General features: G+C 46.4%; 1 protein-coding gene across 4 annotated transcripts; it reads left to right on the top strand.

The window, feature by feature from the left end:
• Positions 1–844: 844 nt before the first annotated feature.
• On the top strand, positions 845–27,063 carry LOC116579994 (orphan sodium- and chloride-dependent neurotransmitter transporter NTT5-like). Of its 4 annotated transcripts, XM_032326027.1 has the most exons (15): positions 853–877; positions 9,078–9,161; positions 13,486–13,787; positions 13,950–14,107; positions 14,214–14,340; positions 14,492–14,670; positions 15,568–15,678; positions 15,884–16,125; positions 21,355–21,541; positions 21,913–22,114; positions 22,229–22,388; positions 22,842–23,007; positions 23,222–24,561; positions 25,137–25,378; positions 25,735–27,063. In XM_032326027.1, the coding sequence occupies exons 2-13, from the start codon at positions 9,154–9,156 to the stop codon at positions 23,705–23,707; spliced, it is 2,328 nt and encodes a 775-aa protein (XP_032181918.1). In that variant the 5' UTR covers positions 853–877; positions 9,078–9,153; the 3' UTR covers positions 23,708–24,561; positions 25,137–25,378; positions 25,735–27,063. The 4 variants fall into 4 exon arrangements, with proteins under 4 accessions (XP_032181916.1, XP_032181918.1, XP_032181915.1 ...); XM_032326025.1 differs by lacking the exon at positions 9,078–9,161 and having other exon boundaries at positions 845–876; positions 13,529–13,787; XM_032326024.1 differs by lacking the exon at positions 853–877 and having other exon boundaries at positions 9,082–9,161; positions 13,530–13,787.

Below are 27,063 nucleotides of genomic sequence, written 5' to 3'. Positions count from 1 at the left end.
CAGACGCCATCCTACAGAAGATGGGGCCAAGACGTCGGCAGTAGTCTGTGGGCTGTGGATCCGGAGCCCAGACGAATGGATCAACGTGCGCACGCCTACGGGCTGGGCCCGGGTGTGAGCATCTCCAGGGTGAATTGCCTAAATCACCTTCCGGCTGCAGCGAAATATTAAAATCGCCTCTGGCTCCAATAGCGGTGGTTCCCACAGACCTTCGGACCGTCGCGTGCCCAGGCCACTCTCCCCCCACCCCCACCACGACCGCAGAAGCGACCGGTCTTCTCCAGACTCGCGCATCAGTGGCGGGTAAAGTGGGGGGTGCAGTGGTCCCTGCCCCCAGCTCCTGATCTCTCGGGGAGCCAGGCATCTGTTACCCCCAGCCACCCACCCCCACCTTTGGACTTAGACCACTGAGCCTCCCCTCCCATCTCCCTTTCTTTCCAGGGATTTAGGAATCCAGGATGCCCTGACTCTGGAAGGGGCCAGTTGGACTCCTGACGCAGAGGGGCAGGGTAATAAACACCAGCTGGTATAACCAAAGTCTGCTGGCACACCTTGCCCCTTCCTCACTTCCCATCCCAGCTCCCCTCTCCTCCCCCTTTCTCTCTCCTTACTTAGGTCGCTGATGGGCCCACCCTGGAGACACCAACTTTCCCCAGCAGGTCACCTGGGCTGGTTTGTGGAGTTGGGATGCTGTAGGTGCTTCCTTCACTGACTGGTTCTGGACGTGGACTCCTGGGACTCTCCCATCTGGATCAAAGAGTTTCTGGGCTGGTCTTCAAACAGGTTGTTGCTCCTTTGATGCTCTGAGAGCCCAGCGGAGAGTAGAGAGTGCAGGGGGCCCAGAAGGCGTGGCTGGACTGGTGACAATTAATCCCAGGCAAGTGCTGTCCCTGGGCTGACACTTCTGGGGGGTGGAGGCAGAAGGAGCATTGGCAATAGAGTGAGTTGCAGGTACAAAGCCTTGATAGGGTGACAAGGGGATGACCACAGCTGCAGAGTGGTCAGCTGTAGAGTGGGATTGGGAAGAGCGGGAAGGAGCCACCCTTGAGGAAGGGCCGTGGGTGTGAAGCTAGACAGGGCTGAGTTCCCTCAGGAAGATCTGAGCCAATGATAGACTTGGTTGGGTTTATATACAGTGATGCTGGAATATTAAGTACCCATTAAAGATCATATTTTTAAAGAATATCACATAGGAAAACACTCTTGACATATTGGAGATTATATGTAATCTATTGCAGATAATATTGGAGATTACATATAATCTCCAATTTGTAAGTAATGCCTAATCTGCAATTTGTAACTAATACCTAAACATATGTTCATTGAGAATCTATTGATATATATATGGCTAACATTATCCGGTACATAATATATATTAGTAATATCCAGTTTGTAAGAAATACGTGTGTGTAAAATACCCATATATACATATACTATGATAATACCCAATTTATAGAATTGGCTGTGCCTCCTTCCAAAACCTAAAGGGAATCCCAGCAAAAAGAAAGAAAGACTAAAGATAACAAACACTTTAGATCATGGTGTCTTTTAAGATTGCGTAAATTTTGCACCTGAATTTGCAACTAAAACCTCAAAACTTAAGGAGAGGCCAAATGGCCTGCCTTACGAATAGCGTCGACCCTGAGCCGTCTTCTCAAGTCACCAGGCTGAACTGAGCTGGAGCGTGTGCTGCTTTGGTACAGAAGCTGATGCTGATCAGTGCCAGGACTGCCCACACAGGAAGGCATTTGCAGGGCAGGGTAACTGACTGCCCCCCTGGCTGGAGTCTGGGCAGTGGGCTGTGAGAGGGGCCACACATTTCCCAACCCATAATTGGAAACTGGGTACCTGACAAAGAAAGGCTGTTCTAGTGAGAGAAAAAGCCTGGGGTTCGTGGAATCATTTTAATCAGGACATCCCCAGAAGGGGCTACTGGGGGGATTGGACTAGACATGCAAAAGGGTGTTTTTATGTATAAGATGTATTAAAACCTCAAGACACCTCTGGGGAGTTCCAACTACATAGTGGGCAACACAGCAGGAAAGTGGCAAAGGTGATCAAGGTTGTCTTCCTGGAGGAAGTGAGATCTGAGAGGAGACACCAGTGATGAGTAAAAGTTATCTGGGTGAGGGAGAATGGGAAGGGGCAGAAGGGGGGTGTTGCGTGAGAAAGAAAACCCAGACAGAGTTCTCTATGCATTTACGTTCATATGTATGAATACTTAGAATGTGTCATTTTCTTTATATGGATTTTTTTTACATGATACAAATGGTATCATATGTTTGACATTCTGTGACTTTTCACCTACAAGTAGGTTTTAGAGACTTTATTATGTTCTTGCACACCTAAATACCTTTCTTTTTTATTATAAAATATTATACATATTCACAAAAGTATATAAAACTGAAATGCTCTACTCAATGACTTATAAAGCAAACATCCCAACTATCCTAATCAGAAAAAGAACATCAGCTCTTCCAACCCCTCCTGCCCCTCAGGTGGGAATCCCCACTCTTAACACTTAAGGTTGACCCTTCTTTGTTTTTATTTGTGGTTTTACCACAACTGTGTGTGATCCTAAACGCTTTAGTTTTGCCTTTTTTTGGGGGGGAGGGGGATTTTGATATAAACAGAATCCTATGACTGTGTGTGATCCTAAACGCTTTAGTTTTGCCTTTTTTTGGGGGGGAGGGGGATTTTGATATAAACAGAATCCTATGACATGTATTCTTTAGGATATATCTTCTTTGGCTGAATATTAAGTTTTGGGGACTCATCCATGTTGTTAAGTGTAGCTGTAGCTCGCTTTTTTCCCCTTTGCTGTGTAGTATTCTTTTTTATTTTTTATTTATTTTTTAAAAAGATTTTATTTATTTATTTGACAGACAGAGATCACAAGCAGGCAGAGAGTCAGGCAGAGAGGGGGGGGGAAGCAGGCTCCCCGTTGAGCAGACAGCCCAATGCGGGGCTCCATCCCAGGACCCTGAGATCACAACCCAAGCTGAAGGCAGAGGCTCAACCCACCGAGCCACCCAGGCACCCCGCTGTGTAGTATTCTTTCATACTGATTATATCACTGCGTGTGTGGTGTGTGTGTGTGTATTTGGACTTCCGGATGGTTTCCTTTTAGGGTTGTTGGAGACAGTGCTGTTAAGGAAATTCCCGTATGTGTACTTTGCTGCACATGCAAACACAGTTTTGTTGCAATTATGCCTGGGACTGAAATTGCTGTTGTTGGGATAGATATACTTTTAATCTTAATAGAAAATCGCCAGCCCATCTCTCAAAAAAATAACTTTGTCAGTTTCCATCCCTACCAGCAGTGGGTACTATTCCCCATGGCTCCTCATTCTTGTCAATATTTGCTGTTCTTGGTCTTTTTGTTCTAGCCAGCCTGACTGGTATGGAGGAATGACCCCTCAGTGCAGTTTTAATCACCATTTCTCTTCTGTTTAAATAGCTCGAACCCTTTCAGATATTCACTGGCCATTTGGAGAACCACTTTGCTGAAAGAACCACTTTTTTGCACTTTACATTTTCTGAGCATTTTTCTACTGGGTTATTTATACTTTTCTTACTAATTTGTAGGAGCTTTTTATAGATTCTGGATTTGAAACAATACAAACCGTCTATTAGCTATATGTGTGGCAAATTTTTTCTGCTCTGTGGCTTTTGACATTTTTAATGCTGCCTCTTGATGTACAGATGTCCTGAATTCTAATGTTTACCTGTTGTTTCATTTATGGTTAGTGTTTTCTAAGTCCTGTTTCTGATATCTTTCCTAACCTGCAGATCATGAAGATACTCGCTCCTATTAACTTCTTTAGAAGCTTTATGAATATGCCTTTCTTTTTTAAATCTCATGAATTAATTTTTGTACAATGTGAGATAATGATCAAATTTCATTGTTTTCATATGAAAATACAGTTGCCCATCCCAGTTATTTAACACGGCCATTTTCATAATACTCTCAGTTGACATGAAATATCTCTCCATTTATTTAAAACTGTTACTTCTCTTAAAACACTTTTTCTTCTCTGTAATAATCCTTTATAGGTTTTGGTATAGAAGTCTCATCTTTCTGTTAGATTTATTCCTGAGCACTTGAAATATCTTAATGTTATTATAAATGTTACCTTAAATTTTTTTCATTATCTATTTATTTCTTGCTAGTATGTAGAAATGCTATTAATTCTATTCCATTAACTCTGGTACCAGCCACCTTGCTAAACTCACTTATTAGTCCTAAAAATGTATTTAGAGATTCTGTTTTATTTTTTACATACACAACTGTATCTGTAAATAATGACATTTTTAATTCTTATTTTCCAAACTTTACACTTGAAAAAATCTTACTGCACTTTCGAGGACCTTGTACCAATTATCTGGTGCCACCAAAATGCTGCATTACAAGCCACCTCAAAATCCAGTGACTTAAAACAACAGGAATTTATTTTTATACCTCATGAGTCATTATTATACCTCAAAGCGCCATTAAGCTGGGCTCAACTAGTATGTGAGGGAGTTGGCTGGCTGTTGACTGGTCTAGGCGAGCTTGTGCTGGGACTACTGGAGTGATTCAGCTCAGCTCGGATTTACGTGTCTCGTTTTCCAGCAAATTAGCGTAGATATATCCTCATAGGGTTAGCAAAAGTGTAAGAGAGTGGGCAGCAGCAAGAAAGGTCTTTTGCAGGCTAGGCTCTGAATAGCAACCCTGATTCAAGGGTAGGAAAGTAGATGATGGTCTCATTAGTGAGAGGAACTGCAGAATCACATTGCAAAGGGGATGGGTATAGGGAAAACGGAAGAGTTGGAACCATGAATGCTATCAATCAACCTAAACTTTATTTTTTTTAAAGATTTTATTTATTTATTTGACAGAGCGATCACAAGTAGGCAGAGAGAGGGGGGAAGCAGGCTCCCCGCTGAGCAGAAGCCCAATGGAGGGCTCGATCCCAGGACCCTGAGATCATGACCTGAGCCAAAGGCAGAGGCTTAACCCACTGAACCACCCAGGTGCCCCATACTTTATTTATTTTTTTAAAGATTTTATTTATTTGACAGAGAGAGAGAGGGAACATAAGCAGGGGGAGTGGGAGAGGGAGAAGCAGGCTTCCCGCTGAGCTAGGAGTCCGACGGGAGGCTTGATCCCAGGATGCTGGGATCATGACCTGAACTGTAGGCAGGCTTAACAACTGAGCTCCCCAGGCACCCAATCAGCCTAAACTTTAAATCCAGTGTGACTAGAAGGGACCAGAGTGGGCATCCTTGTCTTATTCCCAAACTCCAAGGGAAAGCCTTTAACATTTTATCCTTAAGTACAGTGGATGCTATAAGCTTTTTTGGTAAATAACCTTTATGAAATTAAAGATGTTCCTTTCTAGTCCTAGTTTCCTCAAGTTGTTTTTTTCTTTTTAAATAAATGGTTATTACTAGGTTTTGTAAAATATTTCCACAAATGAATGATTGTATTATTTTTATCCTATATTATGTTATCATTGATTAATTTTTTACTTCTAACCCCCCCGCCCATATTACTGGAATAAACTCAACACAGTTGTGTTGTGAAATTGTCTTTATACATTGGTGGATTTGACTTGCCAGTATTTGAGACATTTTTATCAGTGTTCATGATTGACGCTGATATGTGATTTTCTTTTTCTTTATTCCCTTGGCTAGATTTTGGTATTAAGGTTATGCTGGTCTCGCCAATTTTTCTATCCTGGAAGGTTTTATGCAAGATTAGTAGTATTTATTTCATAAATGTTTAGTACAATCCATGAGTGAAATCATTCGCTCCTGAAATTTTCTTTGGAGGAAAGTAACTAATTACAGAAGTAGTTTATTAAAAATTTATAGAACAGGGGCAGCTGGCTGGTTTAGTCATAGGGCCATGCGACTCTTGATCTCAGGGTAGTGAGTTCAAGCCCCATGTTGGGCAGGGAGATTTCTTAAATAACTAAATATTTTTAAAAATAAAAATTTTTTAAATAAAATCTATAGAACAATTCAGAATTTCTGTTTCTTCTTGCTTTTGATTTTGATGAAGTCCCAAAAGTTTATTTTTGCTTTTGTTTCCTTTGCCTTTGGAGACATATCTTTTTTTTTTTCTCTTTTTTTTAATTTTTTATAAACATATATTTTTATCCCCAGGGGTACAGGTCTGTGAATCACCAGGTTTACACATTTCACAGCACTCACCAAAGCACATACCCTCCCTAATGTCCATAATCCCACCCCCTTCTCCCAACCCCCCTCCCTCCAGCAACCCTCAGTTTGTTTTGTGAGATTAAGAGTCACTTATGGTTTGTCTCCCTCCCAATTCCATCTTGTTTCATTGATTCTTCTTCTACCCACTTAAGCCCCCATGTTGCATCACCACTTCCTCATATCAGGGAGATCATATGATAGTTGTCTTTCTCTGCTTGACTTATTTTGCTAAGCATGATACGCTCTAGTTCCATCCATGTTGTCGCAAATGGCAAGATTTCATTTCTTTTGATGGCTGCATAGTATTCCATTGTGTATATATACCACATCTTCTTGATCCATTCATCTGTTGATGGACATCTAGGTTCTTTCCATAGTTTGGCTATTGTGGACATTGTTGCTATAAACATTCGGGTGCACGTGCCCCTTTGGATCACTACGTTTGTATCTTTAGGGTAAATACCCAGTAGTGCAATTGCTGGGTCATAGGGCAGTTCTATTTTCAACATTTTGAGGAACCTCCATGCTGTTTTCCAGAGTGGCTGCACCAGCTTGCATTCCCACCAACAGTGTAGGAGGGTTCCCCTTCCTCCGCATCCTCGCCAGCATCTGTCATTTCCTGACTTGTTGATTTTAGCCATTCTGACTGGTGTGAGGTGATATCTCATTGTGGTTTTGATTTGTATTTCCCTGATGCCGAGTGATATGGAGCACTTTTTCATGTGTCTGTTGGCCATCTGGATGTCTTCTTTGCAGAAATGTCTGTTCATGTCCTCTGCCCATTTCTTGATTGGATTATTTGTTCTTTGGGTGTTGAGTTTGCTAAGTTCTTTATAGATTTTGGACACTAGTCCTTTATCTGATATGTCGTTTACAAATATCTTCTCCCATTCTGTCAGTTGTCTTTTGATTTTGTTAACTGTTCCCTTTGCTGTGCAAAAGCTTTTGATCTTGATGAAATCCCAGTAGTTCATTTCTGCCCTTGCTTCCCTTGCCTTTGGCGATGTTCCTAGGAAAATGTTGCTGTGGCTGAGGTCGAAGAGGTTCCTGCCTGTGTTCTCCTCAAGGATTTTGATGGATTCCTTTCGCACATTGAGGTCCTTCATCCATTTTGAGTCTATTTTTGTGTGTGGTGTAAGGAAATGGTCCAATTTCATTTTTCTGCATGTGGCTGTCCAATTTTCCCAGCACCATTTATTGAAGAGGCTGTCTTTTTTCCATTGGACATTCTTTCCTGCTTTGTCGAAGATTAGTTGACCATAGAGTTGAGGGTCTATTTCTGGGCTCTCTATTCTGTTCCATTGATCTATGTGTCTGTTTTTGTGCCAGTACCATGCTGTCTTGATGATGACAGCTTTGTAATAGAGCTTGAAGTCTGGAATTGTGATGCCACCAACGTTGGCTTTCTTTTTCAATATCCCTTTGCTATTCGAGGTCTTTTCTGGTTCCATATAAATTTTAGAATTATTTGTTCCATTTCTTTGAAAAAGATGGATGATACTTTGATAGGAATTGCATTAAATGTGTAGATTGCTTTAGGTAGCATAAACATTTTCACAATATTTATTCTTCTGGAGACATATCTTGAAAGAAGTTGCTGTGGCTGATATCGAAGAGGTTACTGCCCATGTTCTCCTCTAGGATTCTGATGGATTCCTGTCTCATGTTGAGGTGTTTTATCCATTTTGAGTTTATCTTTGTGTACGGTGTAAGAAAATGATCGAGTTTTATTCTTCTAGATATAGCTGTCCGGTTTTCCCAGCACCATTTATTGAAGAGACTGTCTTTTTTCCACTGTATATTTTTTCCTGTTTTGTCGAAGATTATTTGACCATAGAGTTGAGGGTCCATATCTGAGTTCTCTACTCTGTTCCACTGGTCTATGTGTCTGTTTTTATGCCAGTACCATGCTGTCTTGGTGATCACAGCTTTGTAGTAAAGCTTGAAATCAGGTAACGTGATGCCCCCAGTTTTATTTTTGTTTTTCAGCATTTCCTTAGCGATTTGTGGTCTCTTCTGGTTCCATGCATAAGTATTATTTTTCCCAAAACTTACAGGCATAGAATTCTTTTTTTTTTTTTTTTAAGATTTTATTTATTTATTTGAGAGAGAGACAGTGAGAGAGAACATGAGCGAGGAGAAGGTCAGAGAGAGAAGCAGACTCCCTGTGGAGCTGGGAGCCCTATGCGGGACTCGATCCCGGGACTCCGGGATCATGACCTGAGCCGAAGGCAGTCGTCCAACCAACTGAGCCACCCAGGCGTCCCAGGCATAGAATTCTTTACTGGAGTGTGTGATTATGTTTTCAATACCTACAGTATTTATGATGATGATGCTTTTTTATTCCAACAATGGTTGTTTGTGCTTTCTCTCTTTATTTCTTGGCAAGTCCTATTAGAGATTTTTATCAAATTTATTTGTCTTAAAGACACAAAGAACCGACCTTTGGGGTCCGTAGGTGGCTCAGTCAGTTAAGCCTCTGACTCTCGGCAGGTCATGATCTCAGGGTTGTGGGATCAAGCCCCACATCGGGCTTTGTGCTCAGCACGGAGTCTGCTTGAGATTCTCTTCCTCTCCCTCTCCTCCTCCCTGCTTACATACTCTTTCTCAAATAAATTGAATCTTAAAAAAATAAAGATCCAACCTTTGATTTTGTTGATCTTCTCTATTGTATGTTGTCCTCCGTCTTGTTAATTTCTCCTGTTAACTTTATTATTTCCTGCCTTCTTCATTTTGGGGTTTATTTTGCTATTATTTTCTAATTTCCAGGGATGGAGTCTCTGCTAATTTTAGTATTTTTAAAATTTCTAATATATGGCTTTAGTTGCATCCCATTTTTTAAAGTTTGTTTATTTATTTATTTTTAGCAATCTCTACACCCAGTGTAGGCCCCAGATCAAGAGTTGCTCACTCCATCCACTGAGCCAGCGAGGTACCCCCCCCATGTTTTGGTATGTAGTATTTTCATTATCATCAAAATATTTTCTGATGTCCATTATGATAAATTCTTTAACCATTGGTTATTTTTAAATGTAGTTTTTAATATCCAAACATAGGAACTTTGTTTTGTTTTGTTTTAAGATTTTATTTATTTATTTGACAGAGAGATCACAGTAGGCAGAGAGGCAGGCAGAAAGAGAGGGGGAAGCAGACTCCCTGCTGAGCAGAGAGCCCAATGCGGGACTTGATCCCAGGACACTGAGATCATGGCCCAAGCCGAAGGCAGAGGCTTAGCCCACTGAGCCACCCAGGTGCCCCAACATTTTTGTTATTCTTTTAAGGGTTCCCCTAGATAATAATTATGCATACATTTTATCAGATAATGTTTATTTGTACTGTAAGCGAACCAAATGAGAGTTTGTCCACCTGATGCTAAACAAGCCAATAAAAACTGGCACCAAGAATTTCCTGGTGTGGTGCCACCCAGGAGAACCAGGAGCTAATGGTGAAAAGTCCCAAACTCCCCAATAGCTTGCAAGCAGGTTTTTTTTTTTTTAATCAACATATAATGTATTGCTTGTTTCAGGGATACAGGTCTGTAATTCATCTTACACAATTCACAACATTCACCATAGCACATACCTTCCCCAATGTCCATCATCCAGCCACCCCATCCCTCCAAACCCCTCCCCTCCAGGAATCCTCAATTTGTTCTTAAAATTAAGAGTCTCTTATGGTTTGTCTCCCTCTCTGGTTTTGCTGTTTCCATTTTCCCTCCCTTCTCCTATGATCCTTTCTTGTTTCTCAAATGCCTCATATCACTGAGATCATATGATAATTATCTTTCTCTGATTGGCTTATTTTACTTAGCGTAATGGCCTCTAGTTCCATCCATTTTGTTGCAAATGGCAAGATTTTGGGGGTTTTGATGGCTGCATACTATTCCATTGTGTATATATACCACATCTTCTTTATCCATTCATCTGTTGATGAATATCTAGGTTCTTTCCATAGTTTGGCTCTTGTGGACATTGCTGCTATGAACATTGGGGTCCATGTGCCCCTTTAGATCAATACATTTGTATCTGTAGGGTAAATACTCAGTAATGCAGTGGCTGGGTCGTAGGGTAGTTCTATTTTCAACTTTCTGAGGAACCTCCATGCTGCTTTCCAGAGTGGCGACACCAGCTTGCATTCCCACCAACAGTGTAGGAGGGTTCCCCTTTCTCCGCATCCTTGCCAGCCAGATTCCTGACTTGTTAATTTTATCCATTCTGACTGGTGTGAGGTGGTATCTCCCTGTGGTTTTGATTTGTATTTCCCTAATGTGGAGTGATGTTGAGTACTTTTCATGTGTCTGTTGGCCATTTGGCTGTCATCTTTGCAGAAATATCTGTTCATGTCTTCTGCCCATTTCTTTTTTTAACTCTTTTTTTTTAAGATTTTATTTATTTATTTGTCAGAGACAGAGGGAGAGAGAGCGAGCGAGCGAGCACAGGCAGACAAAGAGGCAGGCAGAGGCAGAGGGAGAAGCAGGCTCCCTGCCGAGCAAGGAGCCTGATGTGGGACTTGATCCCAGGACCCTGGGATCATGACCCAAGCCAAAGGCAGCTTCTTAAGCAACTGAGCCACCCAGGCATCCCACTTCTGCCCATTTCTTGATTGGATTATTCTTTGGGTGTTGAGTTTGATAAGTTCTTTATAGATTTCAGGTACTAGGCCTTTATCTGATGTCATTACAAGCAAGGGTTTTTAAAGGATGAAAATTCGGGTTCTTGGATCATGATGATTAATTAAAGATTGGGTTAACTCTATTCCCTTTTTTTTTTTTTTTAGGATTTTATCTATTGGGGCACCTGGGTGGCTCAGTGGGTTAAAGCCTCTGCCTTTGGCTCAGGTCATGATCGTAGGGTCCTGGGATCAAGCCCCACATCGGGCTCTCTGCTCTGCGGAGAGCCTGCTTCCTCCTCTCTCTCTCTGACTGCCTCTCTGCCTGCTTGTGATCGCTGCCTGTCAAATAAATAGATAAAATCTTTCTTAAAAAGATTTTATCTATTTATTTGACAGAGAGATTGAGAGAGAGCACAAGTAGGCAGAGCAGGAGGGAGAGGGAGAAGCAGGCTTTCTTCTGAGCAGGGAGCCCGATGTGGGGCTCAATCCCAGGACCCCAGGGATCATTACCTGAGCCGAAGGCAGATGTTTAACCGACTGAGCCACCCAGATGCCCCTCTATTCCCTTCCTTGACTATCCTGTCCCTTCTGGCATGTTCCTGTCTGGTTTCAGTGTAGCTGTTGTGCCACGGTTGCTCTGCTTTAGGGCCCCGGAACTGGAAACCACTCTGGGCAGACTGCATTAGTGACGTCATCTCTAGAGTACAAAGACAGAAGTTTTACATCCTGTGGTTACTGCTAAGCTGCAAATTATTGTATTTTCTTGCAAACACCACCCGTGAGATTTGTTATCTCGGGCAGAGCAGCATCCCACAGACTTTTCAAGAGATAACTTGATGGTATTTCCTGAGACAATTTTACAAGTTCCTTCAACAATAGCTAAGGGCCCTGTGACTCTGGTCAGAAGCCCCTCAGAGCCCTATGTCTGGATTGTGGGGTCAGCGGGGGCTTGTATCCCTACTTGCAGTATTTTTATCCTCTTCCTGGAAAACACAAAGTACTTGCAATTCTCTTCTATTTGCTGCCCTCTGAATCTTTGATGTCATGTAATTCTTATTCTTTACTTAATTAAAACCAAGTAAGATGTTACTGTTTGTGTTCTGTGCAGTCTCCATTTTATCCACAGACTTACGTTTTCATTACTGTCGATTCCTTTCTGCACGTCTAACCTTCCATCTAGGATAATGTCCCCTCTTACAGAGGAATCCACTGTAGTATTTCCTGTGCCACAGGGCTTCTGATGACAAAACTCTGTCTTTATTGCGTCTTCATTTTTAGGACCCATGAATTTCCAGCCAATGGCTCTATTGTTTTTGACAATGGTCTGATGCACAAATTGTTCCACAATCTGATGCAATTAAATTCGGTCTACTTTCTAGGAGTAGTATTTGAACTCAATGTTTGAGGTTTGTTCTGACCCCAGAATGGATCTTCTTACCTGTCTCTTTTCTTAGTTCTGTCTCATATGTAACCGTTTATCTTATGTCTTCATGAAGTTACCAACCTCTTCTCAATTGCTACCACCAAAACCTCTGCTGATTTTGAGCGTGCCCTTAGCCCTTAGGCTCCAACTTCCTCAGATTCTGCTTCAAATGAAGTTAGTTTTTCTGGGAAACATTTCTGGGCTCATGTGTTCCGAAGGCCTGTCTCTCTCCCATGGACAAGGTCTTCCGAGCTGGATTGGAACAGTGGCCTGCTTCTTTCTGAGTGCTTTTGGAGCAGGATGCCATGTGGAGCGTTAATCTCTGGTCTTATGACTTGCCCCTCTTACCATATAACCTCCACCTCACCAATGAGCCGGGGTCAGGGGAGACCAAGGCCCCCATATTCCCAGTTATGTCATGCCAGAAATGAGGGCAGAGTAGAAGGGCGCTCCTGACTTTTACTTATACCACACTTGCCTGAAATTGTGTCTGCAACACGTCGCCAAAAAGAAATGTGAAATGCTGGTGGTCTGCCCTTTCTGGGAAAATGCTGTAGCCTCTGAGTGTGACCTGGGGAGAGGGGGAGCCCTGTGGAGTTTCCATAGCACTGGGCCAGGAGGAAGGAGGGGGGGAGCAGGCTGCGGGTCCAATGCCATCCGACGCTTCACTGTTCTTAATGAGTTTTACCAGATTTTCTTGAATAAATGTTTCTTCATTGGCTACATGCCCTTAGGACAATTTCCAAAGACCTTAAATGTTTCTTTCTTGGCCATGGTCACAGAGGCATGGTTCCACAGAGCCTTTATGCTGCCTGTCCTGAAATGGAACCCCAAGGAAGCTTTCGAATTCTACCAATCCTCTAGACCCCACCTTAGATCTACTGAATCAGTCTGGAAGAGTGAGGCTGACAGATGGAAAGGCAGGAGTCTGTGTTTTGAGGTTTTGTGGTTATGATGGGTTTGAGAACTGCTGGCCCAGAGCCCTGTGTGCATTAGCTGGGCCAAATAGACCAGAAAGAGAAAGGAGAGGAATCTGAGTGCTGGAATGTCCTTCTGACTGGTGCTCACACTGGAACAGTTATTAAACATTTTGAAATTCATCTATTTGTTAGATGAGGAAAAAAAACAAAACTAACCTGAGTCTCAGAGATGAAGTTATTTGTTCAACCAGTGAGAAGGACCAAGAATTAAATTCTGGCCCTTTGTTTGCTCTAAAACCCTGCTGTCCTGAACTTTTACAGGCTGGTCTCTGAGACAAAGACCTTAAAGTCTGTTCTTCTTGGTGATTCCCTCAGGAGTTGGCTGGCCTGTAAGAAGAAAATCATGGGGTCCATTGAACTCTCAGAAGAAAAGACTTACACGCAACCCAGAAAATCCTCATTACCGTCCTGGAAGCTCACAGCCAGGGAGATTCTGGCCACCAAGACCCAAAACTACTTTGCTCAGACAAAACGATCCAAGAACGTCTTGATGCAGATGGCCTTCTCCATTGGGCTGGGCAGTGTATGGCGCTTCCCCTACCTGTGTCATCGGAATGGAGGAGGTGAGGCCAGGGGCCCGGATCTTGAGTTTCGGGAAGGAGTGTTAAGGCTTGGAGCCCAGACTCCTGGGTCCTGGGTGGTGGGGGAGAGAGTTCTAGGGGATGAAGAGGAGGGGGGCCGGGACTCCTGGCTGCCTGATCACAGCTCCTGGCTCCCTCCTTCAGGCAACTTTATCCTGATGTACTTCTTCATGCTCTGCTTGTTCGGGATTCCCCTCTTGTACATGGAGATGATCATGGGGCATTGGCTGCGTGTGGACAACATCCGGGTCTGGAAGCAGCTCGTCCCCTGGCTGGGCGGCATAGGATACGCTAGCATATTGGTGAATGAGGGGCCCAGCCAACCAGCATCCCCACTCAGCCCTTGTGGTGTCCAGCTCCCCCGTCTCTGTCCATCCTGTCCCTCAGGCCCACCGTGTCCACCCCTAGGTGTGCATCTTGATAAGCTTGTATCACAGTGTCATCATCACATGGAGCATTTCCTACCTGGGCAACTCCTTCGATAACTCCCTGCCCTGGAACCAGTGCCCACCGGTGAAGACCATCAATGTCACCGGTGAGGAGAGGGAGAGAAAAGGCCGGCAGGGCCATGGGAGGCAAGGGCACCAGGGAGCAAGAGATGGGGAATGAGAGCCCAAAGGGAGGCAGCGAAGAGCAGGGCCAAGACACCAAGTGAGGTGGTGCCTAAGCGCCTGCGTGCTCCCCAGACCTCTCTTGCCTCCGGACCGTGTCCCACCAGTACTTCTGGTACCACAGCACCCTGAGTGCCTCAGGCCATATTGAGGAAGGGGTCGAGGCCCTCGTCCTGCAGCTCACCCTGGGCATCTTTGCAGCCTGGTGCATCCTCTTCTTAATCATGATCACAGGGCTAAAGACTTCAGTGCTGGTGAGCCACCTTGACCACGGACTCTACCCCTTCACATTCGCAAATCCAAGTATCCGGCTTCCTGCCCCGATGCTGTCCAACTCCTTCCTGTTGACCCCTCTTCTCTAATCCCCATGACCCTCCCCCACTCCTAGATGATGGGCTTCGCCACCCAGGTCCTGAGGAAGGTGCCGTACTCTCCCCAGGCTGTGGCAGCCACCAGTCGTCTCACAAAGAACTACTTCCCTCTGGCCCGTGGCCGGAACGGGACTTTGTACTGACCCAGCTCGCTTCTCACCAACCCACACCCCCAAGGCATAGCAGTGGGCACCTTCCAGAGCAGACCGGGGCCTCTCCCCGTGAGCCTTGCATCCTGCACCTGCCTGCGCGTTGACAGCGCCTGTTAATCCCTGAAAGAGCTGATTGCCACCGGCTCCTGTCCAGAATTTCCCATTTATTTTCTTCCAATCCATACTTCCAGCCTGTGCCCCTGGCACCTGCATCATATTCTCCTTACGTGGAAAATTCATTTCAGTGCGTGAAAAATCTCTGCTCAGCTGGGGTTCCTCCCCCATCACCTACGACGCTGTTTCATGCAGCCCTAACTCAGGCACAGACTGTAAACCCTGGCCAACGAGTGAATGACATCCAGCCGCCCCACCACTCAAAACCATTTTTACTTGGGGTTTCATCCCTCACTTTGGAGCAGCTCATTGGTGGATGATCCCCCCCAACAACACTGTTGTCTCCCTAGAATAATCCTCCTACAGCTCCCTCCTGTTCCACCATACCACCTTAAGCCAGCTCATGCCCATCTCTCCTCCTGCTGACCTGTGTTCCCTGTTAATGCTTGCCTCTGAACCGCCCCCATCACCGCTTCTCCTGACTTCCGGTTTCTGTCCTGACCCACCTGGCTAGATCCTGGTTTTCACGGTGTTCCTTCCCTGCATCATCCTCCTCTGCTTCCTCATCCAAAGTCTCTTCTTGGAGGGTGCCATTGCCAGCCTCAGACATATGGTGGCCACAGAGGTAAGGCTGGGGTCTCCAAACCCTGTCCCTCCCCCAACTCCCCAGTCCTTCAATGACTCTCCTTCTCCGACATCTTCCTTTCTGCCCCCAGCCTGTTCCTCATCCCTCTGCTCTTTACCCCAGCTCATCCCTCTTCCAGTTCACCAATGGGTTCACTCCGAAGCTCAACCCCAAGCATCTCTCTCTCTCTCGTCCCCATCCACAGCTCTCAGCCTGGGCCTCGCTGGACCTGTGGCGTCAGGCCGGAGGCCATGTGCTCTATTCCTTGGGCCTCGGCATGGGCACCACCATCAACTTCTCCTCCTACAAGGCTGGAGAAGACAACTATATCCAGGTGGCCTCCTTGATGGCCCTGGTCAATCTGGGGACCTCATTGCTGGTCACATCCATCATCTTTATTGTGCTGGGGTTCTGGGCCACCACCAGTGGCCCCACCTGTGTTGAAAAGTGAGTAATTACAACCTTGTAGGTCCAACAGGGGGTCTCCTTCCCTTAGCGATCCCCCAGCTTCATGGGCCTTCAGACTCAGACCTATCCAATAATAATGATAACAACAACAATCATGATAGTTGTAATAATAACATATTCTCAGAGAAAACTGGCAAATTATAATATTCCAATAGCCAGCACTTTATAGGTAAGAAAACAGTCCCAGAGCAAGACTGTCCGAAGGCTTCCATAAATTGCAAATGGTGTAAAGAAGATTTCAAAATCAATTATTTAACTCACAAAGGAGCTTGTTACAGAATTCTGAGCCACAATCAGTGGTTACTGGCCTGAGCTGCATGTTGGACTCATTTGGGGAGCCTTAGAAAACACTTATATACCTGAGTCTCACCTCCAGAGATTCTGATTTACTTGATCTGGGGTACATTCAGGCACCGGGATTTTTTTTTTTTTTTTTATCTCAAGGTGGAGTTTCTCTTCCAGTTAGGATGTTGAAGGCTGCAAAAGTCCATGCTTCCTTGATACAGCAATGTTAAAAATGAGAAAAAAAAAACACGCTAATACTTTCCTTGTAACATTACTGAAGAACAGTGGACACAAAGGAGCTTTAATGAACTAAATACTGGAGAGTGATAAGTTCATCATAAGTGAGCAAAGAGCCATGAATGTCTTTATACCTGGGGGTAAACGCCTGACCTGGGGCACGTGGCTGGAGGCACAGGCCTGTCATGGATGGAGAGACTTTGCACAGATAAGAAATCAGGCAAGCATTTTTATCACAGTATGCACTGTCAGTAGTTCTTGGAATCACAACGAGCCCCCAACAAATAAATTGCTTGACCCAATAGTTTTCCTCTCTATACCTAGGAATTGTTTTGGAGAGGTGGCAGAAGCTGCAACAGAGACAGGGCTAGCAAGCAGATGAACTATCCATGGTCTCATGGTGCTCATATCTGTGGGCCCACTGGAGCTGAATGCATAGATAAACCAAAAACATCTACAGCTAACAATCCAGCCCAAATAATCCAAATAATGACAACATCAAAGAAATTAGTCCTCACCAGGAGGAGGAGGTCATGCAGAAAGTTGGAGGGATGGCTCGAGGGCAAAGGGAGACCTCCTTGATCCCATTTGAAGGCAGAGAAAAAACTCAACTAATTAAAACTGCCCCCCCCAGCTCGCCTCAGGACTTAGAAAACTCTAAATAAATAGCCCTCATCTAGCTGCCTCCTGGAATAAAAGACTTAAATGTATTGAGACTACACAAAATAAAACAAATAACATGTTGTTCTCTATGCAGTGTCCAACATGGAATTAAAACCCTCAAGACATTCCCAAACCCAGGAAAATACAATCCATAGCCAAGAGAAAAAAGAAGACCCAAAGACCATCCAGACATTAGAATCAGCAGACAAGAACATTAAAACAGCCATTATAAATATGTTAAGGAATTTAAGAGAAAAGATGAATACAATGAAAGCCATGGAGATATTTTAGGGAAGATACAGAAAATCTAGAAAAGGACCACATGGAAATTCTAGAAGTCAAAAGTAGATGAACACAAGGTTTCGCTGGATATATTTAGTTTAGATTGGAACCAGCAGAATAAAGGATGAGTTAACTTGAGGACCAGGTTAATAGAAGTTCTACAAAGTAAAGGACAGAAAGGACAAGAAGAATGAGAAAAACTGAAGAAGAACCCCAGTGACCTAGAGGACTAATAGATGTATAATTGGAGTTGCAGGAGGTGAGGAGAGGAGAGAGAATTAGGGCAGGAAATCTTCAGCTTTATTTGTAACGGCCACAGCTCCAGGCAACCCAAATGTCTGTCGGGAGATGAGCAGATAACAATCCTTAGTACATTCATTCAACAAATGGAGTACTATCTACAAATAAAAATGAATGAACTGTTGATGCACACACTGACATGGATGAATGGATGAATGTCAGACATTATACTGAATGTAACAAGCCAGACAGAAAATAGTACACACTGTATAAATCTATATGAAATCTAGGAGTAGGCAAAATGAATGTGCAGTGATGGAAATCCGTAGTGGTCTCTGGAATGGAGCAAATGCCCTGGAAAGGGGCCCAAAGTAATTCTGTGGAGTGATGGAAATACTCTATATCTCGATTGGGTGACTTCTCAATACTCACTGAAGTGAATATTTAATATTTGTGCTTTTTATTGTCTCTGATATAGCTCAATAAGAACTGAGTTGGTTTTTTAAAAAGCTTCTGGTTGATTCCAATGAGAACCATGACCTCCTCAGGCAGCACTGTCCAGTAGAACTCTTTGTGGTGCCAGAAACTTCCTATACCTGCACTATCCAGTGTCATAGACACCAGCCACAAGTAGCCAGAGCTCTCGAAATGTGGTGAACGTGGCCAAAAAATGCAAATGTGACCAAAGACCTGAATTTTTCAATTTATATCATTTTTAAAATTTTTATCTATCCATTTGAGAGAGACCACACACTGGGGAGAGGGGGAGAGGAAGAAGCAGACTCCCTGCCATGCAGGGAGCCTGATGCAGTGGTCAATCCCAGGGCCCTGGGATCATGACCTGAGCTGACGGCAGATGCTTAACTGATGAGCCACCAAGGTGCCCTCTCATTTTTATCATCTTTATTAGCTTTAGTTGACATGGCCATATGTGCCTAGTGGCTATTGTGTTAGTGCAGCCCTAGAAGAACTACCACATGAGCCCCTCGCCCTTCATTATATAGAGCTTGTCAAACTGCAATGAGTATTATGAATTAGTATTAGATCAGTCAGTAAGTCTGGGATGAACCCAAGATTCTGCATTTCTTTTCTTTTTTTTTTTTTTTGAAGATTTTTTTTTAAAGATTTTGTTTATTTGACAGAGAGAGGAAATCACAAGTAGGCAGAGAGGCAGGCAGAGAGAGAAAGAGGAGGAAGCAGGCTCCCTGCAGAGCAGAGAGCCCGACATGGGGCTCGATCCCAGGGCCCTGGGATCATGACCTTTTGAAGATTTTTAAAATTGATTTGACAGAGAGAGACACAGAGAGAGGGAACACAGGCAGAGGGAATGGGAAAGGGAGAAGCAGGCTTCCTGCTGAGCAGGGCGCCCAGTGTGGGGCTCGATTCCAGGACCGTGGGATCATGACCTGAGCCAAAGGCAGCCACTTAATGACTGAGCCACCCAGGCGCCCCAAGATTCTGCATTTCTAACAAGTTCCCAGGTGATGCTGCCCCTCCACGGAGCTTCTACTTAGAGGAGCAAGGCTATAGGTTACTCTCTCTTTAGGTAAGGAAGGGTGGAGGTATACTTTATTAGTGTTTTCTAATCAGGAGAACAGAGGACAGCTGAGGATCTGTTAGCATTTCCTTAAATTAAGCAAGCACAGTATTTATGGCCCCGTGATCCCCATTCCCAAGTGTGTATCCTAGAGAAGTCCTTACACAAGCCCTAATGGATGGTTATTGTGGCAGTTTGTCATCTCAGGGAGTGGGGTCATTATTTGGGGAATAGAGTATAAAATGCAGGTTGCAAATGCAGCAGAGGGCAGCAGTCAGAAACAACAAACCAGACATATACTCAGCAATATAGAGATGTTGCCAGAAAAACTGAGAGAAGAAAAGTAAGAAACAGAAAATGAAAACACAGTGACACTCAAGTGATGACACACAAAACATACATTTTTGGGGGCTCAGGCAGGTGAGCATCTGCCTTTGGCTCAGGTCATGAGCCCGGGGTCCTGGGATAGAGTCCCTGCATCAGGCTCCCTGCTCAACAGGGAACCTGCTTCTCTGTCGGCTGCACCCCCTCCTTGTGTTTTCTCTCTCTGTCATATAAGTAAATAAAATATTTTTTTAAACCCACATATTGGGGCGCCTGGGTGGCTCAGTGGGTTAAAGTCTCTGCCTTCGGCTTGGGTCATGATCCCAGGGTTCTGGGATCGAGCCCCGCATTGGGCTCTCTGTCCAGCAGGGAGCCTGCTTCCTCCTCTCTCTCGGCCTGCCTCTCTGCCTACTTGTGATCTCTGTCTGTCAAATAAATAAATAAAATCTTTAATAAAAAAAAAGGGGGGGGGGGAAGAAATCTACACTCCCACCCATCGGAAGAAGGCCACATGTTGTTTAAAATAAAAACCCAGGGCGCCTGGGTGGCTCAGTGGGTTAAGCCGCTGCCTTCGGCTCAGGTCATGATCTCAGGGTCCTGGGATCGAGTCCCGCATCGGGCTCTCTGCTCAGCAGGGAGCCTGCTTCCCTCTCTTTCTCTCTGCCTGCCTCTCTCCATCTACTTGTGATTTCTCTCTGTCAAATAAATAAATAAAATCTTTTAAAAAAAAATAAAATAAAATAAATAAAATAAAATAAAAACCCATATATTTCTTTTTTTACAAAGAAATATCCATATTTAATGTTTTTAGTCAAACACATGAGAGTAGGTTAAGGCATGAAAGAAAGAGTGAAATTCAGACTTGGAGGGAAAATTTTAAACAGATTTTTCTCTGCTGGTTGAGGAGAATGATTGTGAGGGGGTTTGATTATCGCAGCATTCCAAACCTGAGGTCCAAAAAGAGAGATTCTGAGTGTATTCCTTCCTGGGGCTGTCATCACAAAGTCGCACAGACTGTGTGGCCAAAACCAAAATCTGTCCTCTCGCAGCTCTGAGGCAGAAGTCTGAGGTCAATGTATTGGCAGAGTTGGTTCTTTCTGAGGACAATGGTGGAGAATCTGTCCTGTGCCTCTTCTTGTGCTTTGTGGGCAATCTGGTGTTCCTTAGCTTGTAGGTGTCTGCCTTCATCCGCACGTGGCTTCTCCCTGTGCGTTTGTGCCCCACTTTCCCCCTTTTTATAAGTGCACCAGTCATATTGGATCTGGGGCCACCCAGGATGATCTCATCTTTAATTACTTCTGTAACAACCTATTTCCAAGTAATTTCACATTTTCAGGTAGCGGCAGTGGGGGTGGGACAGTGTTAGGACTTGAACAAAAGAATGTAGCCGGGGCAGGGGAACAGTTTTCAACCCGTAACACTGAGGAATCTTAGCTACTACAGAAGGGGCTTCTGTCCCTTAGGGGGACAACCAGGGCAGTTCACCCCACGTCCACGTGGTGAGTTTCCAGACCCTTGTTAACCAGCTGCGCTCACCTTGGACCGCTCACTTTCCTCTCCAGTCCCCAGCTGCCCTGGTTTGCGCAGAGCAGTTGGGGGCAGCCTGGTCACCATCTTTCCTGGCCTCTGCTACTTTTCAGGAGCGTCTCAAAGCTGATGAAACTGATAAAAAGGGGCGTCCTGCCTCAGGATGCCAAGCCCCCGGAGGACATCCTGCTCCTGCCCCCCCTGGACTACCTGGAGTGGGTCAGCCACCTCCCTCAGCACCTCCAGAACCAGATCATCCGCTTCTCCCCTTCCTGCAGCATCAAGGCGCAGAAGGGAAAGGTGTGTTTGCAGGGGCAGGAGGGTGCTTCCCGACGTGTCCTTCCCCAGTGCCCTCTGAGGGCCACTGCATGCATCGCCCGAGGCAGGCAACAGAGTCATGTCTCCACCACCACTGCGTATGTACCAGGGTCTTTGCTAAGTGGTCACTTGACTTTAATTCTCACATCAACCCTAGGATCCCAGTCTGTTAGAGGAGGAGACTGAGGCCCTGGGAGGTAAAGCTCACACAGCCCAGCAAACACTCAGCATTCTGCCGTCCGCCCACCCATCTAGGTGTCTTTCCTCTGCCCGACACAGGCATTGCTAATCGATCACTGCACCATTCCCCCCATCCAGACCCACCACTGCCTGAGCGCCCTTCTCCCCCACAGTTCATGGAGGGCCCCGGCCTGGCATTCGCAGCCTTCTCCCAAGCCGTCTCCTTGTTCCCTGGTGCCTCTTTCTGGGCCATCCTCTTCTTCTTGATCCTGGTCATCACAGGGCTAAACACCTTGATAAGGATCTTGGAAAGCATTACTTATCCCCTCCAGAACTCCATCTCCATCTTCAGGAGGTATCCCAAGCTGCTATCAGGTATATGGATTCTCACCCTTCTCCCCAGGCCATCCCAATCTCCCGGGCTCATTTTGACCCCTGGCCCACCCCTGCACATAGACCTCAGTGTGGCCAAACCTGCCTTTGCCACAGTGTTTGTCTGCTTGGGAGGTTTTCTGGGCAGCCTGATCTTCACCAGTCACGCTGGCAGCTACGTAATGTCCTTGTTTGATGATTGCCTGGTCCCGCTCACCCTCATCATCATTGTGGCCTTCCAGAATATGGCCCTGGCCTGGATCTATGGAGCTAGGAGGTGATGTCCAAGTCCTGGGGTCTACCCAGCCAGGGGCCCATCCCAGGTCTCTGAGGATGGGGCGGGGGGGGGGGGGCATGGTCTGCTCTGTCTGTCCCATAGCAAGGGGGGGTCTAGCTAATAGCATGGGGGGCAGGAGGGAGTGATCTGAGGGCAACCACGTGGGTGCTGACATAAAGAGTAGTCAGAAAGCAGGAGGCTCAATTTCCCCTACCATGGGCCACATGGGATAGTCTGAAGGCAGAGGGCCGGAGCCCGGCACTTGGGTCAGGGGGCTCCCATGAGGAGACCAGATCCAGGGCCCAGCCTCAGGGAGGGCCCAGCAGGACCCAGTAGCCCCTACGAGTTGAGAACTGGTGAGAGAACCAGAGGTCTGGCAGACCCAGAGCTCTAGGCCCTGGTGGCCAAAGGAGGGATCCTTCTAGACATCTGTGCCCATGGCCCCCACCCCAGGGTCAGGGAAGAAATATTCGGTGATCTGGGCCGACTGCTGTGGTCCTTCCTCACTGTCCTGTGGTGCTATGTGACCCTGCCTGGGCTGCTGGCCCTGACCACCATCAGCCTCATGCAGCTCTACCAGACAGAACCCCCCTACTACATTGCCTGGAACAGCAGTATGGTGAGATCCCCCTCCCTAGCCTCCTGCCCCCATTCTGGGCAACCCTCCTCTGATCTCCCATTCCATAGAGTCCTAGGTCTGGGTTCCTTCCGTCCCCAAGGACCCTTTAGCCAGCTTCCCAGCCCCTAGGGAACCTGATCTCCAGTGTCACACGGATTGAAATCCCCTAACAGCCCCCTCCTCCTCCACCTCACTCCCTTCTCTCTGCCTGCAGAGCCAGGAGGTGAAACAGCCCTACCTGCAAGGCACCCTGAGCTGGGTCACCTTCCTCAGCGTCCTCGCCTTCCTGCCAATCCCCATCTACCCGCTTCAACACTGGTGGTACCTCCAGGACCACATTGCTTCTGACCCCTTTGAAAAGCTACAGTCCAAAAAGATGCCTTTGGTGCCCCCCAAGCCCTGGCCTAAGCACGGCATGAAGTCCCAGGAGGGAAACAAAGACAGCTCCTCCAAGAGGCGCAGCCTGTCCTTGACTAGGGGGCTGAACCTGAACTCGTGGCGGCGGTTCAGCTTGCCCTTGAGCAGCCAGAGCTCTTCCTGGTTCAGCCTGCCTATCATGAACTCGCTGTCCACACTCTCCACGAGGAGTTTCAGCCTTCCGGTCTCAAGGCAGGTGAGCCCGGCCTTAACACCCATAGACAACAGTGACCAGCACGTGAAGACCAAAGACGAAAACCAGCAGGGGAACTCTGTTCCGTAACTGGTGACGCCACCCCTCTTTCCAAGGCAGCGAATCTGTCCAACACGTGACGGCATGAGCGCCCATTTTACTACAGAAATAATGGGTTCTGCCGGAAAGGAGGGGGAGGGGTACATGGGAATCGTGCCCATCAACCACTCATTTGGCCTTGGGAAGAAATGGACAACTCAGGAGCTCTTTCCTCTCCTGGAATAATACCAGTTCTGCTAAGTGGAACATTCTGCTCTGAGGTCAAAGAATTCAGACCAAGAAGTCAACTCAGCCATTCGCAGAGCTGGACCTAGTTCCTCCTTTCTCCCTGTGAGTGGGGAGTACCGTGTTGGCACAATGGGGATGGGCTTCATGGCACTGGCCAGGACCCAGCCTTTCCAGTTATCATGGAGATAGACAGTGTTCCCTCCAAACCCCAAACTCCACCGCCAAACTGGATCTCGGGGTGGGGAGGCTGATTTCTCCAGGGCTACCCTCTCAGAGTGGGCTGGGATAATAATGCTAAGTCAATAAATTGATCCGCTGAGACCCCATGCACAGGCTGTGGCACCGTTTTCTTTCTGTCAGCCTCCTCCTGCCCATATACCCTCCAAATCAGCAACCTCTAGTGAACTGAGAATCCGGTCTGGTGACTCCAATCTCCTTCTCCCTTTGGGACACAGTTTATGGAGTTTCTGTGTTCTTCCTTGTTCTGGAGTTGAGACGAGCCTTTGGGGAACTTTGCAGCAATCTGTCTTACTCAATCCAGAAAGTGTGTTAACCCTTAAATCTAACGTGGTTCGGGGACCATACTACTGAATGTGTCCCATCGTTATCATCTCACTTCTCCTGCCAAGAGGGGAGCATGCCTGGAGCTGCATCAGGTGGGTAGGTCCCCTCTAGCTATCATGCTTCATTCTGACTTGGGGTAGAGTCGCTCACCCACTTGGGCATTGGGAGGTAGGTCACGTGGTTTCTGTGGGCTCAGGACCAAGGAGTCTTAGAGAACTCAGAGCTTCTTAGGGTTGTCTGCGGGAATAGGTAACACTACCCTGCCTCTTCAAACACCAAATGGAGTTAAGGCAGCTCAGGAGGTGGAGGCACCTTCTAGAAGCCACATCTCTTTGTATCTTCCTGGGTAACTCCCCATCCCCAAAGACCATGACCTTGAGAATCAATGCCAGCTCCCATCACCACCCACTCTGGCTCCAAATCACCTCCCAAATTTCTGCCTGCCCATTCACGCCTTTTATTTACCTCAGAGGTCTCTAAACATTGCTTATCACACTCCTTTATCGGTGACAATTTTTTGAGAAAATATTCCCAACATGTGTAGAAAATCTACTCGTGAACGACTGTCGTTCTACATCATCTTGATAAAGCTTAATTCATTTTGCTTATTTCCGTTAAAAAATTAGCTATAAGTAGAAATTCTAAATGTTTCTTCCTGCATCCCCAGTGTAATGGCTTCTACAACCCAATCTGGAGAGCCCCGAAAAGGTCACCGGCAGAAGCTCGCAGGCCCTTCGCGTGTCTGAGACTCACACCTCCTGGCGTCCTGCCTCCACCTTACTCTCCAGGGACGCTGGGTCTGGGATGACGTGGCTCCGGAAACCAGCTGCAGGGAGAGGGCCTGTTCTCCCCTCCCTCACCTCTGCGTCACTTCCCCTCTCAGAGGCAGGACGGGCCGCCATGAACCAGGTATGGGAAGAGCCTGGCCGGATGAGCTGCAGACCAGTGGAGATGATGCATCTTAAACCACGCAGGGCTCTAGCTCTAAGGTCATTGTTTTTGTGTGAGGTTGGAGGGGTGGGGAGTCCTGGCATGACACTGTCCCAGGGGCTGCAAGCCGCCCCCTTGCCTTGGTTAACACTTAGACAAGGCACAGACAGGCCCTTTGCTGGGCCTGTGAGTGGATACCGCAGGAGGCTCGAGGAGAGAGAGAAAGGCCCTGAGATAACCAGTCCACAACTAAGGTGGAAATAGAGTTGAGGTCTTCTGGTTGCTAGTCTGGGGTCCTTTTCTTTCTTTCCTTTTCTTTCTCGTTTCTGTACCAGGTTAACCACTTGGCCCCTGGGGCTACGGTGCTGGCATGTGACCTCCATTCCCCAATCTGAGGTGCTTCCACAAGCCTGGAGAGGAAAACGAGGACATTTGAAGCGACCTCTGTGTTGCGGGGAGGTTGGTTGTCTTGGCGGATGTGGAGTGGAAGCCTCTGGACCCCCTGCAATGAGGTCTCGAGGCATGCGTGAGGGCTTTTGTTGTTACCCTTGGCCGGGATGGCCGTTCCATTGGCTTAGGTAAGCCGCTCGGTAGCCGGCAAGTAGCTGCGGCTTACACCGGAGTCAGCAGACTTTCCTGTAAGGGGCCAGATGGTACTCTTGGCTTTGCAGGACACAGGGTCTCTATTGTATATTCTTTGTTATTTGTTTTTTATAACTCTTTAAAGATGTACAAGTCATTCTTAGCTCAAGGGCCAGAGGATCTTACAGGCTATGGTTTGCCAACACCTGGTCTGGGGCCACGTCAGGCCAACAAGAAAATGCCGGTGGCTAAGGCAGAATTCAGTTTGGACTCCCTAGTCGGCCGACATCGGGCAAGGCTGCCACCCAGGCAGTCCAGCAGAAAGAGGGGTGACCCAAGAATTGCCAGGGGCCTGAATCCTTAATTTTCAAAATAAGTCTTTACAATTCCCTGCTCCCTTCGGCCTCAGTCTAATGACGAGATGAAGCTGCTCTGGAAACACCCAGACTCACTGACCAAAACTCCTGCCCAAGGTGTGTGGACTGGGACATGAGAAAGGTTGTCAGAAATAGTCAGAAATGTATTCTGAGTGGATTTTTGAGGACCTGACAGTCGATAATACCAGATGCATGTGGAGAGTAGGGAAAATAGAAAGTCCCTAAACGTCAGTCTGTCTTCCAGGGTTGGAGTTGGGACTGGGTGGTGGCCGCAGCCCAGTGGATACAAGCAGCCTTTAACTTTGCCCCAACAGCGAACTAGGCCATCGTTTAGGGGAACCTTTGTAAATGGAGGCCCCCTGGAGCCGGTGGCGGGGACAGTTCCTTCTGGTAGGCTCCTGCCGCTTTCAATTCCAAAACGGATTAACACAAGGACCAGGGTAGCTCTGCTCTCGAATCTTCCATTTACATTTAACCATTTCAGACCGTACTGGTTGTCAAGTTCAGGTTGACGGACCCTAAAATGAAGATGTAAGGCTAGAGATTTAAGAGACCTCCACGTGTCGAGCCGCCTCTATCTGAGAGCTGAAGAGGAAATCAACGCTGCCTTTCCTCGAAAGCGGCGTTCGCGGCGGTTGTGTCGGCAGGTGGCGCTGTGGTACTGGGAACTGGCCTCCCTGGGTCCTGAGGCGGCCGTGAAGTCAG

The sequence above is a fragment of the Mustela erminea genome, chromosome 19, assembly GCF_009829155.1.
Source record: "Mustela erminea isolate mMusErm1 chromosome 19, mMusErm1.Pri, whole genome shotgun sequence".
Taxonomy (NCBI): Eukaryota; Metazoa; Chordata; class Mammalia; order Carnivora; family Mustelidae; genus Mustela; species Mustela erminea.
This window is presented reverse-complemented; position numbering and strand designations above follow the sequence as displayed.